We start from the raw sequence: 12,975 nt of genomic DNA on the forward strand, positions 1-12,975 counted from the left end.
TATGCATTATTTTTTGGGCAAAAACGGAAATTATGTACTTGAACCATATGATCTAAACAAGAACCCGCCCCTTTTTGACCACGTGATCATTGACTGACATGAGTGAAATCACTGAAGCGAAAGTAGAATAAGCAGACATTTGGACATACACTCGTCTTGTTCGTAAGTACATATTTACTTTCTTAAAATACGTAAATTAGACTTCAACTTTTAAAATGTAGTCTATATTTCTATTTTACAATCGATGATGGTTGAGAGTTATTTAGGCTGTAATAAATTGTCATTACGGTCGGTGGCTAACTGAATGCTTTTTAATTCATATTCATTTTTTTAGCTTCTTTGTAATTAGATGACTTTTAGTAGTAGTGTTTATAATCTACTGATATGTTCAGTTTATCTGTCATTAAAAAGTCTCTTTCATAACTAGTCTATCTTTTACTCAGTCAAGACACCATATCATGAGCATCACTGAAGCAAAATAATAATAATAACTTATTAAACTAGCTTAGAATGCATGATATTAGTAGCTAGAACACACAAATTCTTTAATTAGATTAGACTCACTTTAGACTGACAATGTCAACTTTCTTTTGTTTTTATTTTAGGGTGTGTCAGATACAAAATATGTGTTTACTGGTGTTGTCATCATTTTTAACTTTAATTACACAGTGGCATATTTCATAACAAAACTCATACAAGGAAGCCAAAGAAAGCTGAGGGTAATTTGAGACCAACAGAACCATGTAACGCCTTACCACCTTTAATACTGTCATGCTATGAGTAGTTCAAAACAGATGTATGATGCAACAATGCTTTGTGATGATTTTTTCCTCAAAATCACATGGTATCCAGTGTACACGGAGATATATTGTTTATTTACTCATGTTTTTGAATTGTGCTTAAAAAGAATTAAGTATAATACAATCACTTATCACAGTCTCACTGTGTGTGTACAAGGATACAATTTAACAACAAAACAGTGTCTTTAAACCACTTTTTTTCAAACAAAAACCCACATGAATGTACGAAACTGATTAACTTCTTCAACTGTACTTATAGGTTCCTCATTCTTTTGCTGTATTTGAGAAATTGCAACATAAACGTTCACATCACATACCATTTATAGATTAAGAGAAAGTCCCAAAAAAAAAAAATCATCTACAATATATACTTCATATATTCTTTTGAACATACTTTGTACTTAGATGTGATCAGAATTTCTTAACAAAAGTTCAAATGGGTTATTATAATAAGTGTTATGGTACATAATGTACCTGTAAAATTCTGTTTTTTTTGTCTTATCTTTTTCCTGTCTCACTTTTGTTCATATCAGTATTACATTTTGAAATCATTGTGTGTAGTCCATGTCATGTGTTTGTTCACTCTACTTTCCCTGACTGTGTCTAGGCATGTATTATTTAATGATCTTGTGTATTTAGATTTCATGAATGTCTTTTTTCCTTATCTCTGAATAAACTTGTTTTCATTTGTGGTCCATTTTCCAAGAAGACAAAAAAAGCATCATATTTTTGTGTTCAGGTGTAAGCGGTTAAACCCTTGGACGTGAAGTTTAACTGAAGAACAAAATGTGGATGGGTAAACTGCATTTTTAATGAATCTGCCAGATTTAATCATTCTATATTCTGGGACTCTATGGTGAGAAAAGTGTGGTAAAATGTCTTTTATATCATGCATGACATAAATGATTGAATAAACATATTTCTTAACATTTTTCTCTTCTTCAAGGGTGGTTTCACGAAATCAGCCAAGCCGTGTTTCTTTAAAAAGTGCTGGATCCAATTGATTTGACAAGGGAACCTCTCTATTCAGTACAAAGGTATGTAACATCTGCTTAGTCCCTCAAAAATGCCACAATTTCCAATTTTTTGGAAACTGGGACACTTCTTTCAGGATCCTTTGATGGATATTGAACATCTCACCAACCTCATATTTTCAGATGGTAATGTTCTCTGAAAGTTGACTCATACATTTTCATTGTCAGTGTATTTTTACAGGTTTCACAAGAACAATATTCCTGACTCAATAGTAGATTCCAATTCTGCCATGGAGTGCCAACAAGAATATAAATCAAGACTGAAAAGAAAATTTCAATTCATTCACAATGACTTGTCTAAACAATCGGATCACACGTTCCTGAATGACATCTTCACAGAGCTTTACATCACTGAAGGGGAAAGTGATAATGTCAACAAAGAACATGAAGTGAGACAGATTGAGATGGCGTTGAGGAGAAAAACCACAGAAGACATTCCAGTCAAATGCAATGACATTTTTAAACGCTCACCCGAAGAAAACAGACCCATCAAATGTGTGCTGACTAAGGGAGTTGCAGGCATAGGGAAAACAGTCTCTGTGCAGAAATTCATACTGGACTGGGCCGAGGGCAACGCTAATCAGGATATCGAGTTTGTGTACCCACTTCCATTTCGAGAGCTGAACCTGATGAAAGCAAAAAAGTTTAGCTTGACTGAGCTTCTCCAACACTTCAAAATGGAAACAGACTTTGGAGATGGTCACAAAAACCAAAAAGTTCTTTTTATCTTTGACGGTCTAGATGAATGCCGCTTTCCTTTGGATTTCCAGAACAACGCAAAGTTGTGTAACCCAACTCTGCCAACCTCTATTGACGTTTTGCTAACCAATCTCATCAATAACACACTGCTTCCCGATGCCCTCCTCTGGATAACATCTCGGCCAGCAGCAGCCAATCAAATCCCTCTTGAGCATATCGACCTGGTGACTGAAGTTCGAGGGTTTACTGATCCACAAAAAGAAGAATACCTCAACAAGAGAATCAATGATAAACGCCTCTCTGGCCAGATCATCACACACTTAAAGTCATCAAGAAGTCTGTACATCATGTGTCATATACCAGTCTTCTGTTGGCTCTCCGTTACGGTCCTAGAGAGAATGTTCAATGCAGCGGAAGATGGAGAAATTCCCAAGACTCTTACTCAAATGTACGCACACTTTCTTCTCATGCAATCCAGAGTGAAAAACATGAGATACACTAAAGATTACAACCCAGGCCTGGAGGATGAAGACATGATTTTAAAGCTAGGTAAACTAGCCTTCCAACAGCTAAAAAGGGGCAATCTGATATTCTATGAGGAAGACCTGATGGCTTGTGGGATTGATGTGAAGGAGGCCGTGGTGTACTCAGGAGTTTGCTCACAGATCTTCAGAGAAGAGTCTGCAATGACCGAAAACAAAGTGTACTGTTTCATCCATCTGAGCATTCAGGAGTTTTTGGCAGCGATGTATGTTTATTTCATGTTTAAGGTCCACCGCAACAACATTCTTGATCATGAAGAGCATCAAGAGACCACCTTGTTTGAGTTGCACAAGAGTGCCATTGACAAGGCCCTACAGAGCGAGAACGGACACCTGGATCTTTTCCTTCGTTTCCTTCTGGGCCTTTCATTGGAGTCCAATCAAACCCTTTTACAAGGCTTGCTTTCTCAGTCTGGTAGCAGAGCCTGTCAAAGTATTGAGGAAACGGTTGAATACATCAAGAAGATGATAGAGGAGACGTCCTTGCCGGAAAAGTCCATAAATTTGTTCTACTGTCTCAATGAACTGAATGAACTCTCTCTGGTCAAGGAGATCCAGCGCTTCCTGAACTCGGGGCATTTTTCTAAACTCTCCCCTGCACAGTGGTCTGCCCTAGTTTTTGTGTTATTGACATCAGAAGAGAAGCTGGATGTGTTTGACTTGAAGAAGTACGTCAGATCAGATGAAGGCCTTACCAGATTGTTGCCGGTGGTCAAAGCTTCAGAAACTGCTCTGTAAGTACTGTTTCATATTTCACAATTTCACCTAATAGTGTGATTGAGGTTTTGGTTTTATTGATTATATATCTATATTATATTCCAGACTGGATAATTGTGGACTTACTATGAGATGCTGTAGAGCTCTTGCCTCCACTGTTGGTTCCAGCTCTTCAAATGTACGAGTGCTAGATCTGTGCAATAACTCCATAGGAGACAAAGGACTGGAGCTTCTGACAGCCGGACTGGAAAACACACTGTGTAATTTAGAGGAACTGAGGTAAAGCTTGTGGTCACTTTCTTGTATATATATCATCATCACTCCAGTTTTCAGTGTCACATCACTCTTTAGAAATCATTCTAATATGCTGATTTGAAGCTCAAGAAACAGTTGTTTTTCTTAATATTTTTTTGTGGAAACCTTGATACATCTTTTTCAGGATTCTTTGAATAGAAGATATAGAACGTTTAAAAAACAGTTGATTTGACATAGAAATCTTTTGTAATATTATAAATCTCTTTATAAGGGTCAATTTTAATGCATCAGTGCTGAATAAAAGTTTAAAAAAATAATTCATTAACATTTATTTTAAATTACATTGGATTTAAATGTGGTGTGAGTACATGAAACCTTAAAAGATGATGATTGTTGTTGTTGTTATTACTATAATCAAGTAATTTGCATTTTACACAATATTGACAGTTAAAAGGTCGTTGTTCGTTCCTTAATTAAACGTTTTTTAATTAATCGTTTGAACGAGTGATTCAGTGACTCACTCAGAACGAATCAGTTTGGATGAATACTTTATGGACTCTCTCATGATAATAGTCACATGTTGCCACCTACTGGCGTATTGATGTAATCTGCAGAAAGAGAGACTGAAAAATCCCTACCACTAATGTACAGAATAATCTTACTGGAAATGTATTATTAAATTTGTTGCTTATTAAATATTTTGGATGATACGATAATGTTTTCAGCTGCAAATAAGAGTTTTTTATCAACTCCATTTTACACATTTATAATCCATTCTGGATGAATTCCACAGTCCGAAAATTGGTGCATAAATGATTCAGGGCTCCATTTCACTAAGATGTTGCAACTAAAATGAAAAGAAATTGCTTTTTCAAGACAAGACAATTTTTTTCTCGAAATTTAACAACTTTAATCTCGAGATGGTTTTATTTTTTTATTATTGCTTGGCCCTAATCCTCTTCCGTATAAAATACCTGAATGACGACATATTGCTGACTATCCAACAAAGCTACTTGAAAAAGTTCATAAATGGCAAGAAAACAACAACTTGGTGGATGTTGTAGGTCAAATGATATTCCTAAATGGTGGATTTTGTGTGAATCGATTGTATTCATATAACACATATTATACACCATTAAATAATTCTTCATCAAATGAAGAAATTACAAAAAAATAGCTTAGGCAATGTTTTTGGGAATTAATATTTGGATAGTTGTTCGGAAACACCAACAAAACCTATAAAATGACATTAGAATAATTTTTAATGTCCTCAAAACAATGATTTAATATTGTGCGGATTAATATTTGAGTACCTACATTAGCACTTGAAAGATTCATGTGATGAGTTACTGTTTCCTCAGACTCTCATACTGCAGAATCACCACACGTGGCTGCTCTGTTCTGGAATCAGGACTGCTCCCAAATCTTCCAAACCTTAGGGTGCTGGACCTGAGTGAAAACAGTCTGAGAGAAGCAGGAATTAAAATCTTGGCCAATTACCTGAGGCATCAGCACTGTAAACTTGAGAAATTGAGGTAAATATCCTTCTTCACACCACTTCAGTCCATTAGAAGACATCCATACCAAATGTAGAATTCATTTGATCCTCATGATCTCATGTCATCATTGCATTATTCATAGACTCAAGGACTGCAGAGTTACACCAAAAGGCATCTTCGCAATAGCCTCAGCTCTACAGTCCAACCCATCTCACTTAAGAGAGCTCGACCTGCACTGGAATAACCCAGGAGATGATGGAGTGGAGACGCTTTCAGCTGTAATACAGCATCCTCTTTCCCGACTTGAAACACTTTGGTACACTTTTATTTATGAAATGTATTGTCATATATACAGTTCAAAAGTTTGAAGTCTGTAAGATTTAAAAAAAGAAAAGAATTGAATACTTTTATTTATAGCAAAGATGCATTTCGAGGCAGGACTCGAACCGGACTCTCTTGCATGGGAGGCGGGTGCGCTAACAAGGATGCTAAAGGCCACAACGTCTAACATCAGTTGCTAGCGCACCTCTTGAGGCCAGGGGAGTGAGGTTTAAACGCACAGCTCTTACTTGATAAAAAGAGACTGTAAAGATGTTTACACTGTTACAAAAAAAATTCAATTTCAAATAAATATATATATATTTTTTTTTCTGTTCATCAAAGAATCCTGGAATATATTTTAAAAATGAAAAAATATTAAAGTGTTAGTTCACCCAAAAATGAAAATGATGTCATTAATGACTCACCCTCATGCGTTCCAAACCCGTAAGACCTTCATTCATCTTCAGAACACAGTTTAAGATATTTTAGATTTAGTCCGAGAGCTTTCTGTCCCTCCATTGAAAATGTATGTACGGTATACTGTCCATGTCCAGAAAGGTAATAAAAACATCATCATAGTAATCCATGTGACATCAGTGGGTCAGTTCGAATTTTTTGAAGCATCAAAAATACATTTTGGTCCAAAAATAACAAAAACTACGACTTTATTCAGCATTGTATTCTCTTCCGGAATCCTTTCCATTGAATTGATTCCATTGAATCCTTTCATCTGTCGGCCTTGGTAATGCACTTTTACGTCGCCGTGGTTGTTTTTGGCGATTAGAACATCCGCGACATGCACACTTACGCACCATTTTAAAAAATATAGCAATACCAAAATACAAACAATGTAGAATAGCTTGAATACAGCGTGCGTCTCCCTCAGACTGTAAACGAAGCTCTGGCGCGCCGGATAACACGTCAGCAGCATCACTGCGGAGTCGTGAACCACACTCCGGAGCAGAAGGGGGCGGTAATGCACCAATAAGCTGGATGCCAACCGCCGTAAAACAGGAAAGAAGAAGAAGAAGAAGCGGAGGCATGAACGCGGATTGACAACAGACCCGGAAGAGAAGACAGTAAAGTCATAGTTTTTGTTATTTTTGGACCAAAATGTATTGTCGATGCTTCAAAATGTTGTGGATGTCCTAATCGCCTAAAACACCCACGGCGACGTAAAAGTGCATTACCAACGCAGACAGATGAAAGGATTCAATGGAATCAATTCAATGGAAAGGATTCCGGAAGAGAAGACAATGCTGAATAAAGTCGTAGTTTTTGTTATTTTTGGACCAAAATGTATTTTCGATGCTTCAAAAAAATTCGAACTAACCCACTGATGTCACATGGACCACTTTAATGATGTTTTTATTACCTTTCTGGACATGGACAGTCTACCGTACATACATTTTCAATGAAGGGACAGAAAGCTTTCGGACTAAATCTAAAATATCTTAAACTGTGTTTCAAAGATGAACGGAGGTCTTACGGGTTTGGAACGACATGAGCGTGAGTCATTAATGACATAATTTTCATTTTTGGGTGAACTAACCCTTTAAAGGTGCTAAAGAGGATGTTTTGTTTTATACATTTTTGCAATATTACTTGAAACTTTCTTTAATAACTGATAAAAGACTATTTATTAGGTGCACTGAAAGGAATAATATTAATATACATCATCTGTACACGAGGTAGGGCCTTAAAAACATCAGCCAATCGTTTACGCGATCATGGCATAATCGTTTGGCCCTCTGGCTTGTCAATCACTGCCATGACGTTCCTTGTGAGAGACGAGCGCGGCTGCGTGCTCCAGTAACTTTCCACACTCCACAGGCGCCGCATTCGATGTTTTTGTCCGGAGACAGGAGTAACAACTGAAGATTATGAATTACCTGCGGTGAGTCCGACATAATGAATCCACTAACACGACACAGTGAATGCCAGTGGTAAACACTCGTGTTCCAATACTCGTGCACGAGTTTTGGGAGGTGTTCCCTCGAAGGAGGGGGGTTGTTCTCACGCATGCGCTCATTTCAAAAACTCAGTAACAGTCTTTGGTTTCTCAGTCGACGAAAAGATCCTCTTTAGCACCTTTAAGCATGTCTGTTTTCAACATTGATAATAATAAGAAATGTTTCTTAAGCAGCAAATTGACATATTAGAATGAAGGGACTGAATGATTATATGACATGAGACTGGAATAATGATGCTGAAAATTCAGCTTTGCCAAACACAGGAATAAATGACATTTTAAAATATAAAAATAGAAAATATTTAATTAAATTGTAATAATTTTTCACAATATTAGCTACTTTTTTACTATATTTTTGATTTAAAAAAAATGCAACCTTGGTGAGAGTAAGAGACTTCTTTTAAAAACATTTTAAAAATCTTCCTGACACAAAACTTTTGAACAGTGTGCTATTATAAATATTAATCTCTAATTAAAATGTCTATTTTTCCACCCGTAGGCTAAGTTACGGTTTGCTCACTGTGAAGTCCTGTCAGTCTTTGGCTTCAGCTCTGAGGTCCAGCTTCTCAACTCTGAAAGCTTTAGACCTGAGCGGCAACGCAATATATGATGAAGCAGTGAAAATGCTCTCAAATGGACTTGGAAGCCCTCATTGTAAAATAGAGATTTTGAGGTAAGGGTTTCAGATCTCCATTTAAATCCTACACACAGCGAACACTTGAAGCACATCCTGTCTTTTCAGGTTGGCGTTGTGTGAGATCACAGAGGAGGGGGTTGCTGATTTGGCCTCAGCTCTTGTTTCTAACCCGGGTTCTCTGAGAGAGCTGGACTTGAGGCAGAACCACATAAAGGATTTTGGTGTATCAAGACTTGCTGATGTGGTGAAGAACTCCAACTGTAGGCTGGAGACGTTATGGTAAGCAGAAGAACCGAAGCATTGAGACTTTCTTTATAGTGCTTACAAGGCAGCTATGCAGATAATTTCAGTCTCAAAGGCAGTGTTGAGGTACATATTACAAGTAATGGGCATTACGTAATCAGATAATATAATGTCATTTTACACATTAAATGGGTTTTTTTTTAAGTAATGCACATTACTTTAAAGTACTTTTCAGTTTAATTAATTTGCTTAAACATTTTTTAAACTACTGATTAAACTTAGACATGCGCACCTCATGTGTGGGAACTAGGGCTGTCAAACGATTAATTGCGATTAATCGCATACAAAATAAAAGTTTGAGTTTGCCTAATATATATGTGAGTACTGTGTGTAATTATTATGTATATATAAATACAAACAAATTAATGTATATAGTTAAGAGAAATATCTTATTTATGAACAAAATATTTTTATTTATATATAATATAAATTATATAAAAATATAAATAAATACATATACTTGTAAATATTTCTCAAATATGTACATGGATGTGTTTGTATTTATATATACATAATAATTACACACAGTACACTCACATATATAAGGCAAACTCAGACTTTTATTTTGTATGCGATTAATCGCAATTAATCGTTTGACAGCCCTAGTGGGAACAGACAAATTGTACAAAAGTAACAAAACATTACTTTCAAATTTCAATAAAAAGACTTGTACAGTAGGTAATATAATCCGTTAAAAGTAACGTAATGCATTACTTTCCATAAAACCAACGTAATTAATTACTTAAGTAAATTTCCCCAGCACTAGTCTTAGGTGTGCTAACTATTGTTGATTTTTGTAAAGTTTATACTTTATTTACAATTTAAAGGTGCAGTAAGGGATTTCTAAGAAACACTGTTGAAAGTGGATTGGACTGAGCATCAAAACACATTTATAGCCAATCAGCAGTAAGGGGCGTGTCCACTCATGAGGGGGAGGTGTCTGTGCTGCATAAAATGTTTGTGAATTTTGGGGCGAAACTATCAAGATAGGGGTGTGATCCTTTTGGGCAGGGGCATGCTTGTTTTTATGATTTCAAATATCAACAGCATTTCTCAGAAATCACTTACTGCACCTTTAAGTTTAAAGTTTGACAGTGATGATGTGATTATGATGTCAGTTGCAGTTGGTCTTCTTTCTTGCATTTATTTAGATGCTGAATTGTGACTGATATTCAGCAAATGTAATCTTTTAAATGTTTTAACATTAAATCAATGGCATTTTATGAACAAATTTCTTTCATATCAGTTTAGGAGAAAGTGGGTTCACAAAGGAAGGTTGTGCTGTCCTCGCTGCTGCTCTAAACTCAAACCCGTCTCATCTGAGAGAGCTGGACCTCAGCAATAATGAGCTCACAGATGCAGGGATGAGGCTCCTATCTCCTGTCCTGAGGAATCACAACGGCAACATTGTGAAATTAGAGTAGGTTCTGTACAAATACTTTCAATAACATTCTAATAATAATTGAAGAACTGAATGCTTTTATTCAACAAGGATGCATTAAACTGATCAAAAGTGACTTTTACATTACAAAACATTACATTACAAAAAAAAAATTAAAATTAATTTTAAAATATTTTAAATAAATGCTTGTCTTTTGAACTTTCTATTCATCCAAAAATCCCAAAACATTACAGTTTTAACAAAAATATTTCTTTTTTCGAGACTGATAATAATAATAATCACCAAATAAGCATATTCAAATCAGCAAAAAACGTCTCTCTACCATTGTTTTCCCTAGTTTGAGCCAGTGTGGTTTAACTGTGAACTGCTGTGATTCACTGGCTGCAACTCTTGTAGAAAAATCCTCAAGACTTAGAGAACTGAATTTGGGAGTAAATAATCTACAAGATCTGGGAATTACAATCCTCTGTGCTGGATTGGAAAATCCACATTGTCAGCTGGACACTTTGAGGTAATATCTAAAACTTTAAAGGTCGCTTTCATTGAAGTTAATTGTGATTTTCCTCTAAAATCTACATTTATAGTGTTAGTTCACCCCAAATTCTGTCAATAATATTTCACCCTCATATCATTCCAAACATATAGGACCTTCATTCATCTTCCAAACACAAATTAATAAATGTTTGATGAAATCTGAGAGGTTTCTGCCCTCCGATAGACTGCAGTGTTATTACCACTTTCAAGGCCAAGAAAGGTAGTAAAGACATTGTTAAAATAGTCCACGTGGTTCAACCTTAATTGTATGAAGTGACATGGTATATTTACTACCTTTCTGGGTTATGAGTTTGAAATGACATGAGGGTGAGTAATTAATGACAGAAATGTCATTTTTTGGGTGAATTAACCCTTTAAAATTGTACACTTTTCTTTGATTAATTATCTATGCTTGTTATATTGTTTACACGTAACTAATATTTTCCTCTACAGGCTATCTAACTGTGGGATCACAGGGGAAGGTTGCACAGTTTTAGCCACCGCAATGAAATCCAAACACACACTTTTAAGAGAGCTGGACCTGAGTGAAAACAATCTGACAGATTCAGCCGTGAGGCCGCTATCTGTTCTACTGGACCATCCAGACTGTAAACTAGAGAAACTTGTGTAAGTAGTTCCTGGTGAGGTAGGATATTTGCAGTAGTTATGAACACATGAACATCTGAAACAGCATAACAGCTACAGTGTGTCGTACAAAATACTGTTGGGAATAAACAGTTTAGGACCCTTGAGACCAGGTATGCTGAATAAAGTTGAATAGAGTCAAAGTCTAAAAAATTAATAAATTGAAGAAAATTTGAATAAAGAATAGTTTGCAGTTTCATCAGCAGAAGCCAGCTTCAAGTCTCACAAGGTGTTCGTAGGCCGCTTTTCACATTTCCACAATAATTATACTCTCACAAGAGTCTACTAACTACATCATTACTTCAGGTTGAATGATTCTGATTGGCTAAGGAAAATAGACAAATTTGGTAATCTTCCACACATGGACAGATAGTCAGAAGCATATCTCCATTCGTCATGATGCTGATGAAGGGACCCTGGATTTTGGTACTGGATGTCCTTTTGGGGTCATGACATGGCATCTGCTGGTCTCAAGCAGAGTGCTAGCTGTCCAGTACAAAGGATCTGCACAGAACACTTAGCGCACATACACAGATACACATGATTCGCCACTTCGTCAAAGCTGAAGTTGATCTGAGCTCTGCTCTGAGCAGGAAACTTTCCCAAAACATACTGATAACATGTTTTTTTCTCTCAGTGAGAGGTACAAACAATATTCAAAATTATTTTCTAGTGTTTGAAAAAGGAAAATAAATGCTTTAACATGCGTCGAAGAAGTCAATCAAATAATTTAACAGAAAGATAAATGTTGATTAATAACTTTAAAGATATATATTGAAGGAGTGGATTCCAGAATCCACTCCTTCAATACTCAAACTGTACATTTGCATTTGTGTGATGTTGAATGTAATAAACTTTTTTTTTTCTTTCCAGCTTGTATTAACTTCAGACCTGTGAATCACAGCACACATCAACATTTGATGAAAGTAGCAGAATACTGCCATACTTCACTAATGATTGCACTTCTTATTAATTTATGACGTTTTTAGATGTATTATTTTAAATCTGTTGTTATTTATATTGTTCTATTTATATTACACTATTAAATGTGAATACTGAGCAGAAATTTACATCGTTTAATACAATTTTGTCTACAAACAGCACTGCAAAGAAGTTATAGGTTAATTTGCAATGCAACACTTTTTGCTGTTGAATATGTAATAAATTGCATATTTTCTCAGCATGAACACAACCTTTGTAATAAGACTAATACATTGAAGTTTATGTACCAATAACAAATGTTACAATATTTTTGGTCAATATTTTTTCAAAAGAACGGCAAAGTTGTGCTCAACTCCTTGCTTTAAGGTCACTAACACACAATTTCAACGGTACAGTTATGTTAAATCTTTGCCATTACAACTTTCATACATTTCATTGGTTGTTTTTTTTAGTTATGTAGTTAATGTTATCTTTTATTTTGTAATGTATATAATTCAAAATTGTAATATTTATCTTGTAAAACTCCACAGTTGTATAAATAAACCTTATTATGAATAAATTAAAGACTGCATGTTATTTGGTGTGGGCATCTATATTCAATATAGATTCAATTCAATATTCACTTAATTAAAAAAAAATAATAATCACAAAGATTGGCACAGACCTTTTCCTT

General features: G+C 35.5%; 1 protein-coding gene across 4 annotated transcripts; it reads left to right on the forward strand.

Annotated features, from left to right (window-relative positions):
- Positions 1-83: 83 nt before the first annotated feature.
- On the forward strand, positions 84-12,824 carry nlrp12l (NLR family pyrin domain containing 12-like). Of its 4 annotated transcripts, none has more exons than XM_067371103.1 (13): positions 84-162; positions 1,540-1,656; positions 1,747-1,837; positions 2,003-3,809; positions 3,898-4,071; positions 5,409-5,582; positions 5,689-5,862; positions 8,339-8,512; positions 8,582-8,755; positions 10,026-10,199; positions 10,519-10,692; positions 11,169-11,342; positions 12,234-12,824. In XM_067371103.1, exons 4-13 carry the CDS (start codon positions 2,065-2,067, stop codon positions 12,241-12,243), a joined length of 3,147 nt encoding a protein of 1,048 aa, XP_067227204.1. In that variant the 5' UTR covers positions 84-162; positions 1,540-1,656; positions 1,747-1,837; positions 2,003-2,064; the 3' UTR covers positions 12,244-12,824. The 4 variants fall into 4 exon arrangements, with proteins under 4 accessions (XP_067227204.1, XP_067227205.1, XP_067227206.1 ...); XM_067371104.1 differs by having other exon boundaries at positions 2,016-3,809; XM_067371105.1 differs by having other exon boundaries at positions 134-162; positions 1,540-1,596.
- Positions 12,825-12,975: the final 151 nt, after the last annotated feature.

The sequence above is a fragment of the Chanodichthys erythropterus genome, chromosome 20 (assembly GCF_024489055.1).
Source record: "Chanodichthys erythropterus isolate Z2021 chromosome 20, ASM2448905v1, whole genome shotgun sequence".
NCBI lineage: Eukaryota > Metazoa > Chordata > Actinopteri > Cypriniformes > Xenocyprididae > Chanodichthys > Chanodichthys erythropterus.

Coding starts and splice junctions, on each gene's coding strand:
- nlrp12l (XM_067371103.1), top strand. CDS start 2,065: ATGGAGTGCCAACAAGAATATAAATCAAGACTGAAAAGAAAATTTCAA. Junction 8,756..10,025: donor TGTAGGCTGGAGACGTTATG/GTAAGCAGAAGA, acceptor CTTTCATATCAG/TTTAGGAGAAAGTGGGTTCA. Junction 10,693..11,168: donor TGTCAGCTGGACACTTTGAG/GTAATATCTAAA, acceptor TTTCCTCTACAG/GCTATCTAACTGTGGGATCA.